This window comes from Nasonia vitripennis, chromosome 1 (assembly GCF_009193385.2).
Source record: "Nasonia vitripennis strain AsymCx chromosome 1, Nvit_psr_1.1, whole genome shotgun sequence".
NCBI classification, from domain to species: domain Eukaryota; kingdom Metazoa; phylum Arthropoda; class Insecta; order Hymenoptera; family Pteromalidae; genus Nasonia; species Nasonia vitripennis.
The window spans coordinates 19,890,088-19,899,769 of NC_045757.1; the positions used below are offsets into that span (position 1 = coordinate 19,890,088).

Consider the following 9,682-nt stretch of genomic DNA (forward strand, 5'->3'; position numbering starts at 1 on the left):
ACCGGCGTGGCAAGGGACGTTGTTCCTCGTTACAAATATAAAAAAACAATGATCAATAAAAAATTGATTACAATCTATTCAAGGTATTCTACTTTTATGTAATTCCAAATGAAGTATAACATAATATTAATAAAAAAAATTCATAATTAAAAGTTGTCGCGCTAAACATATGTGTAAAATCATATATTAAAAACATACGTTACAAAAATATACTAAAAACACATGTTTTACTTTTTTTCTCTACTGGGAATGAAATATTATTAAATATTATTGAATAAAAATATTATTTAAATCCATTATATCGTCGCTCCGTACAAAGACTAGCACAGTTCAAATTTTCAAACGAAAACTAGTACAACTCACTATTTGCCGCGAAGAGTAGCACAGTTCAGAAATTCGGTCAAGAGTAGCACAACTCGCAACTCAACCAACAAAAAAACCTAAAAAAACGTAAAATACTCACATTTTAAGTAATATAGAGTTCATGAAAACCTTGGACAAAGACAGACAAACCTCAAAGTTTAAAAAGGTTTCGGAAAAATTACAAGGTTTCTAAAAAAAGTGAATAATTTCAAAAAATGTTTGTAAAAAATTATTGTATTTGTGAAAACAATTTTAAATTCGATAAAAAGTTTTAAATTGTGAACATTTAAAAATGTTCATTAGGGATAGTTTCGCAAAAATCGTGCAATTTTTATAGAAATTGGTTGTTTAAAGTTTAAAAAATCGTGAGTTGTGCTAGTCTTCGCGGGAAATTTTGAGTAGTGCTAGTCTAGCGTGCGTGAAATGAGTTGTGCTACTTATGACGGGAAATTTGAACAGTGCTATTCTTTGTAGGGAGCGACGATATAATGTATTCTATATTTCAAATTATAAAGCAAATACATAATTTTATAATTAATAAAAAATACAAAAACATATGTTAAAATCATGTGTTTCTAGTATATGTTAATAACATATACTAAAAACACAAGTTTTTTTTTAACTGGGTGAAGACGCGTTGTGTAGTAGTGGCGGGTACCCACCTGTTCACTCTGGATGATCACGTCTAAGACTCGAATGGCAGTGTTGCAACAAATAAAATAACAAATATTAGAATAATAAATGATCAAGGGGAGTGAAAGCTTACCTAAAAATTGGAGCAAAAATCAAATTTTATAACTGTTCTCCCGTGCTACGAAATGCTTTCTAATAAGCGCTTCAATAAATTCGTTCTTCGTAGCAATCCTTTTTAGGCACTGCAGTCAGCTGGGCCTTTTGAAGTATCTGATGACGCTGCAGTGCCGTCCACTGAAACAAGCTCTGGTTAAACTTGGACATCAGCAACTTCAAATCGGAGAGCTCTTCACCTCTCCAGAAGAAGTCGTGGTCCAGAGCTTCATTGGCGTCGATGCGTTTTTTTGGATCTAGAACCAACAACTTGTCTAGCATGTCGCAGGCGTAGCGATCCTTTATGTAGGGTTGTAAACGTTCGACAACCTGTAAAAATTACACAAATTACAAATTATGATATAATTATTACTACTAATACAGTAACATTATTTTACAATATCCTGAGATGACATTGTCATTATTCTTACCCTTCTTCTGTGAATTTTTGACAATTCTATGCTGTCATAAAGTGGCAGATTACTGACTCCAGGCCAGACCACAGGAGTGATTGCTCCGCAGAGGTAACTGATGAAGTTAAGCTGCGCCTGTTCTGATTTGCCTGGGAGAATCGGTGTTCTGTGAAGTTAAGTATATTATGGTGTCATAAATATGCCACTGTTACCAATGAAATAATAATTAGCAATTTAACAAACAATGATTTACCTTGTCCACATTTCTGCCAATATGCAACCAATGCTCCACATATCTATTTCTGGTCCGTAATTCCTCTCACCGAGTAGAAGTTCCGGCGGCCGGTACCATAATGTGACCACTCGATTGGTGTATGTATTTGGCTCACCGTTATCCTTTACCCTGTAAGGCCGAGCTAGACCAAAATCGGTGATCTTCAGAACTCCTTTTTTATTGATAAGTATGTTCGCCGGTTTTAGGTCCCGATGCATAAGCTGTAAAAAATACATTAAATTTTAGCTCCTGTTTGCTACTATTCTATAATAAAGTGCATATAAGTTTTGTATTTCAAGAAGCTAACGTACATACCTTGTTTACATGCAAATAATGTACCCCGTCAAGCAGTTGGTAGAGCACTTTCTTTATGTCTCCAACTTGAAATCGTACATGCTTGGCGCTTAGCAAGCCAGCTAAATCGTGCTCGCAATACTCCAATGCTAAATAAAAGCATCGATGAATGCTCTTATTATTATTGCCTGGCATGGGAGGTGATCTAACCACCTCGATGAGGCGAACGATATTTTCATGCTTTAAATATTTTAAAATCGTAACTTCACGGAACGCCGTCACTGGCATCTGCAAAAAAATACAGTGGTTAACTTCAAGTTTTAAACGAATATACATTGAACAAAAGAATATAGGTTATCAACTTACTCCTTCAACTTCGTTGTCCATCAGAATTTTTTTCAAGGCCACAATGATGCTTCGATCAGATTTTTCTTGGGCCTTGAACACCTCTCTGCAAATATAATCGAAAAATTAATTATAAAATCTAATTAATGCTGCTAGATAACCTAACAATGTTTTTCGAATTTTTCCTATTACATAATTTGATCTGTTTTAATGCTGCTTTAGCAGTTTACAAAAGTTTACCTCTATGTTTAAAAATGAACGTTAGTAAATGTAGTGAAGTGCAATGCACGCAAAATGCTTCACGCTGATGCTCGCGCTGCCTATTCACTATCTCACATTTGTGTTAGTTACTTACTTTAAAAAACGAGGATTTATTTTTTGTTAATGCGTTTTGAAAAAAATAATTGTTACAAAAAATTTGCGTTTTGAAAATATTCACAACTTATATATTTAACATTTTCATGTAATACGTACACGGAGAAACCGCACTAAGAAATAATACCTGAACTCAAACGCATGGTTTTTTTGAACGAAATAGACAGGTTTAAGGCAAGTGAGATATACGAAAACGTCTGAGCGCTCATTATACAAAATCGCAAGCGACCCATCGGAAAATCCGATGAACCTCCTGCAAAATATACATGATAATGGCGACTACGCATGAGGCTCATAGGATTTTCCGATGGGCCGCTTGCGATTTTTATATGCACTGCGTCCATGCTTCTATTGCTAGTTCGTTCTCTCCGTGTATAGCCGCAAAGTTTTATGGTAAACAATTAATTTTTTGCTGCAAAAAACTGTTTTCGGATATTTGCTTGGAATATAAGCGTATTTATGATTTGATGTTAACAGGAAAAATTTGTTTAAGGCCCAAAATTATATCCTAGCTGTTAAGTTATTGGGAAAAGATGTGAAAGGCTTCACGGGACACGGGGACATTAAGCACTTTAATATAATAGTAGATAGAAGTAGAAGTAGATAGTAGAAGTAGAAGTTTTAGATGGTTCATTGTCCAATAGCTTGCAGACCTCTCTGTTTTTTTATTATAGAATACGAACGCTGCCGCCATTTTTTTTAGTGAATACTTCTATAGGCTCACTGGGTACACATTTTACTGGGGAGTGAATCGGCGAGCGACGACCGTCACGGCGGAGCGACAGACCGATCGTCACGAGAGCAGCGTCAGCTCTCTCCCCTTACAACGCCTCTTCGCCGTGCATATTGGCGTGCTCACACAGCTCAGCTCTCCCCTTATATATCAGCCGCACTTATTTACACACACTCTAAACCCAAAGTTGAAAATCTGGAAGTAGAAAGTTTAAAACCTACATTTTAAACTTTATAAAAGATTAAAAGCCAAACTTTAAACTTTAACTACTAAGAAATTAATTTATAGATTTTAAACTTTGCATGATTTAATTGCCTGATTCCAATCTTTTTACAAAGATTAAAATGCATTATAAATTAATCTCTTGCTTTTAATCTTTTGTAAAGTTTAAAATGTAGGTTATAAACTTTCTACTTCCAGATTTTTAACTTTGGGTTTAGAGTGCATGCTGCAAGCAATTATCGGGTTTTCTCGATTCTTCCCGCCGGATTTCTGGCTCCTCGACGTGCTAGTATAGCGGTGCCTTTCATGGCGCTTCATTTTTTTTGCGTCAACTAGACGACGTGACTTTTTTAATATGCGCGAAACGTTTGCAGGTAAACATTATTGACTTGCGGTAAACATTACTTTATGACACGCCGTGGCGTAAACCTCGATTTACCGCATGCTTGTGCAAAAATGCACTCGCTAAATCTCGGTTTACACACGTTGTGTCATAAAATATCGTACGATACTATTATTCTTATTATATTTTCTTTATTCGTATTATATATTGCCGAACCTATATTTACTAGTTGATCAATGATTACTTCACCTAAGATTTTTTACACCTCTGTCAAAGTTGCGATTAGGTTGGAAAAATAAGAAAATGGCGGCGATTTACGCATCAAAATCACTAAATCAAAAAATTATAAAAATTTATCAAAAAAGTTACAATTAAATTTATCCTTGTAGATTACTACTGGCACTCAACGAAGACGCATTTGAATTTGCGTCGAAAACTAATTCATTTTAGTTTTGCCGCGAAGACTGTAGTATATATATTTTGAACTCTTGCGTCGAAGACTGCAGAGTACATTTGAAGTCCCACTGCGAAGACTAGTACATCTCACTTCGTATACGTTTGATTCTCTGGTAACAAAACTATTCAAAATTTTCCAAAATTTCACACCATCTATTTAAGTATTCACTTCTATCGGCTGTCCCCGAGACAGACACATTTTTTCACAGAATATATCAGTATGACATGAATTCATTGGGAGGGACTTTAACAACGTGCAACGACACCTCTATAAGAGGAAGCAAAATATTTTATAGATAGCTTTTTTTAAGGTGAATTACCAAATAAAATTTTGAAGCGTTGGACTAAATCGTTTTAGAGATATAAGAAATCAAAGAATTTTCAAAAAAATTAAAACCTTGATAGCTTAAGAACCATACAGGTTTAAAAGCTACGCAATGAACTTAGCTGAAACAAATAAAATATCTACTTCTTTCCAAAACCTCAAGTGCAATTAGGCCTTTTTACGTCCGTAATCAAGGCACAGAAAAAAACTCATTTTTTTCAGCTTTCGATTTATTACTGAAAAAATAAGTAGTCAAATCACTTGAAATTTTAATGAGATATAGTTTGACATTGGACCCATCGACATAATTTTTCTCGTGATGATGTTTAGTTTCAGAGGTATGAATTAAAAAAAAATCACCTTTTTCATTTTATTTGACGAACAAAGCGGTCGATCCCGAGGACCAAACAAGGAAAAGTAGGTAATTTTATTCTCTTTCAAATGCATTATAGCTAAATTGTTTGTAACAATGGGACAATTAAAAAAAAACGCGAAATAGTGTTTTTCAAAAATAAAAAAATGGCCATAAAAAAATAGTTGAGATAATAAAAAATAACTGTTTTTCCTGAATTCAGAATCCAAAAATATATATGCATGTCAAATTTTATTGATATTGACGGAGAAGTTCCAGAAATATTACGGTATACATACACACACACACACACACATTCATAGAGACATTTTCTAAAAACACTTGATTTGAACTTCTAACACACCAAAAAGTATTTTCTATACATTATGTACACTAAATGTAATTTAATGAAAAGAATTAAAATAAAGATAATTTATTTTGTAAATTCAATTTTTTAACATATCATTAATAGTATGTAATGAATATTATAAGTCGATTCCCCTTTTGATTTTTAGAAACTTTTTTGAAAAAAATCAACTTTTGCCTCGCTAAATTTACTTTCGCCTCGCAAAACTAGTTTACGGGAAAAATATGCTACTTTCGCCCTCTAATCAGGGGCGAAAGGTATGTTTTTCTGTCGAGTGAGGAATGAACGCTTTAATTAAGTTGAAACTTTGGAAAAAATAGATCTTGCTTATCTCGGCTAAGTTATTTTTGCAGCTTATGAGACTGTTTAGTTTAAAAGATATTATGATTCAAATTCTTTGTCTCTCACCCTGTATATCCTATATAACTGAAAATTACTATATTCGTTAAATCTTCTCTCTAAATATGTTGGGGTGATTTATCACTCGAATCGAGTGAAAAATCACTCCTATTGTCCGGAAAAAATAGAACCTATCGGTTTGGGGTGACAAATCACTTATGAAAAGAGTGATCGCGTAACTAGCATACAGCATCTTCTTACCTAACCTCGAAAGTAAATATCAACGCCTTGTTTGTAAATTTCTGCTGAAGGTTAATATTTTAATCAATAAATATAAATTTACCTATGCATAATAAATTATGAATAAAATAAGATTACACGGAGAGAAATGTATCATTAAATATTATTACAATTTTCATGAAAAATTACTATACTGTGTATATGAGAAGACAAACTAGACTCATATTAAGTTTTAGTATACCCCTGGTAGAAAAGCACCCATTTAAAATGGCCGCACAGACAAAAACTGGCTAAGTAAAATGTAAAACATCGCTAAAAGCGAAACGCTTTGCTTTTCATATAAGGCATTCGCCGATATTTAAAGGTTCGCTGATGAACACACATACATGCACGCACACAAAGTATGCAGATATTCAAATATTGATAAATTCATTAAACTGTAATGGGGTAAGACTTGACGATGAGAGGAAACATCGTCTTTTTTCCTGTTCTAATTACCGGTTGTGTTATCGGATCGTATTTTCAATATACTGACCATGCTTTATAGAAGAAATTCGTATTCTTATGAAACAGATCAATTTTTCAGATTCGTCAATTGCATAATCTAAATAAAACTACTTAGTTTCATTTGAATACTTATATTTATCTGTTGCATCAAAAAGTAATGTTGAATTTTAACGACTATTGATTTATGTATAAAAGATTTTAGGAATTGTAATGATAATAACATATAAAATTTATAAGTTAATAATACGATTAAAAAATAATAATCAACGAGACCTTTTCGCAATAGCATTATTTCAGCTAAGGAAACAGACTAAACTATTCCTGATAAATGCTGCACTACGGGATAATACTTATTTAACATGGTGGGTCAGTATTTATTTGTTTCTGTTCCTTTTTGCGTGTAACGGGCCTAACTAATCTTCAGTCACGACAGTGGCAGCACTTCCAACTGTCTAGCGACTACGGCTATGCCGGAGCCAGAATGGCAGTACGACACTGCAACGTACGACAGTCCCGCCATCTACGACATGTTGTATGACACTTATGACGTTTTATGTCGTGGTGTTGCGGCCTATAGTTTTGGACTTGTTGAACGACGACGGCGCCACTGTGTGCTCTCTCTTAAATAGATGTATTCTTATGTAAATAATTTTTATTTTGTTACTATAAGGTTAAATGAGATTTATATTTATGGAGCAAATTATATCATTCTGTGCGTTAAAAGTATAAGCTAATGTATTTTAGCAAATTAATAATTTTCAGATTTCCCGTAAAAGCTATGGAGTCATGCTAGCAAATTATGTAAGGAGTGAAGTTGCCTTTAATTACTAATAGTGTTATTCTATAGTTATATTTATTTAGTTTATGATTCGAATCGTTTGTCCAATTTTAATATTGAAGTTTATACTCCATATTTAGTTAGTATTTTAGATTTTAGTTTGTTTTGACTTTTCAATTTTAAATTGTAAATTATATTGCATATATTGTTGGTGCATAACAATATTGTTTGATAGTTATTGTTTCTCTCTAATTATTAGTGATATATGTGCGTATATGTATATAATTTGTTGAATTGCACAAGTGTTCCATGTATGCGTATCCTGCCTTCAATAAAGTACTTCAATAGAATTATTAGACAAGTGATTTATTATAAATTAAAAAAAAAATTATTGATTCAAACTTTTTCTATTAAGCATTTACTTTGTGGAATTTATTTTATTGTTGCAGGTTCTTCAATGTTTATGATGTTTGTAGCAGATGGATTTTTCTATCAACCTCTTGACTAGTAAAGTATATTATTTTTAATTTATTAAAATTATTATTTATCTTGTATATAAATGATTTTGTTGCATTTTATTGCAAAGTATAATGTCATTGATATTTCATTATAGTCACAAATTGCATCAAAATTTGTTTACAATTGAAATTATGATTAAAATATTGTTCTTATTTTAATTTTTGTTATTATTATTATTATTAATTTTTCAATGCAATAATAATTGTTATTTATGATTGTTATAATTTGCTATGTATAATCTAGTTACAATTTAATTAATGTATACAATGCATAAATTACATTTATTTATTTTTCTAATAAATAAATAAAAATAAATAAATAAATTACAATTTAGTGAAAGTATCTTGTTCAATATGTGAAATGCTCACTTTCTTTCGCATTTTGATATATTGAAAACAAGTAAGGTTAGTTATTATAAGCAAATCAATCGATACCCTTCCCACTAGAATGCAGCGTATAGTAAAATACGCTCTTGATAGCACAAAGTATAACACTATACTTGGCATCGGGATACTATCAAATTATCATTAAACAGACCCTAAATACGAAACCGATAGTAATCGACACATTTAATAATTAATGAAATAGATAAGAACAAGGAACGACAACGTAAGGCAAAGTAAGAAAAAAACAAAATTAAATTCGAATGTTGACAAGTAAAATCAGTTAAGAAATCAATAATAATAGTAGACTCACGTAAGACAATAATGATAAATTAGAGCAAAAACATAATAATGTAAAGACACACACATTGCGGTTCTACAGCAGAGGCACAAGATCAAGCGAGGCACTACTAGTAGTACCTCTATGCAAGAGACCAAGCGAAGCACACCGATACGCACGCACACATTGCGGTTCTACAGCAGAGACAAGAGACCAAGCGAAGCACACCGATATGCACGCATACATTACGACTCTACGGCAGGAGACTAAGCAGAACACACCGATACTAAAACCGAGCCGCTACAAAATATAACGAATACAGCACAGCACAAGTAGATAGAAAAATAAGAAGTCTACTGTACATCATGGACCGCGCATACCAGAAGGCGATGCACGTGCAATAAAAGGGAAACCCACAGAGCGGGCAGCGCTATCGGTAAGTGACACATAAGTCACGCGCGCTGGAAGCTCCAAAGGACACTCAAACAAATTTTGCAAAGCATGCCTTTCATCCGTTTTAAAGTAAAATTTGAATTTTTTAAGTGATAAAAGGGATGCCAACTTGATTATTGAATATCTCAGCTTCCCCAGGGGTACGGGGGTTAATTTTTTTTAATGCATGTTTTTTTGTGCTTTACACGATGACACAAGTTTCATAGGTTACCCGAAGGGGGCACGAATCATGTATATTCATGAGCATCCTCCTTTTTATCTCATGTACTCGAAGTCAAAATGAATCTTCGAATGAATTCATTTTAGGTTTATTTTTGTTAAGCAAGACGCTTTGCACTATTATCATGCTAGTATACACAATAATATTAATTTATAGCACTGCGTGGAATAAATCCGCATTTATGTCACGCCTATACGTGGCATAAGTAATCCTTTATTGCACCGTGCATATCACCCTCGCTACGCATGTCCTTTGTTAAAGCGTTTCAAAGAAATATTTTTCTGTCGTAACACTCAAAATAAATATAATTTTTTT

The 9,682-nt window shown here is 33.0% G+C and overlaps 2 protein-coding genes across 3 annotated transcripts in view; one reads left to right on the top strand and one right to left on the bottom strand.

The window, feature by feature from the left end:
* The window catches only part of LOC100117951 (crustapain), a 42,573-nt gene extending 34,559 nt beyond the window's left edge, over positions 1-8,014 (top strand). For both annotated transcript variants that reach the window (XR_004344407.1, XR_004226678.2), the window contains one exon: positions 7,962-8,014. The gene's annotated coding sequence lies outside the window, so the exon portion shown is untranslated. The remainder of the gene's footprint in view (positions 1-7,961) is intronic.
* LOC100116511 (cyclin-dependent kinase 9-like) lies at positions 759-2,495 on the bottom strand. The gene is made up of 4 exons (XM_031923325.1): positions 2,152-2,495; positions 1,816-2,057; positions 1,581-1,728; positions 759-1,479 (listed from the first exon to the last, which is right to left on the bottom strand). The coding sequence occupies exons 1-4, from the start codon at positions 2,464-2,466 to the stop codon at positions 1,201-1,203; spliced, it is 984 nt and encodes a 327-aa protein (XP_031779185.1). The 5' UTR covers positions 2,467-2,495; the 3' UTR covers positions 759-1,200.
* Positions 8,015-9,682: the final 1,668 nt, after the last annotated feature.

What these genes read in the sequence shown, in the direction of transcription:
- LOC100116511 (XM_031923325.1), bottom strand. Translation starts at nt 2,466, where the DNA reads ATGTATATTCGTTTAAAACTTGAAGTTAACCACTGTATTTTTTTGCAG. An exon ending in ATTATTTGCATGTAAACAAG is followed by an intron (nt 2,058 to 2,151) that starts GTATGTACGTTA and finishes TATTTTTTACAG; the next exon opens with CTTATGCATCGGGACCTAAA. An exon ending in TTGGCAGAAATGTGGACAAG is followed by an intron (nt 1,729 to 1,815) that starts GTAAATCATTGT and finishes TTAACTTCACAG; the next exon opens with AACACCGATTCTCCCAGGCA.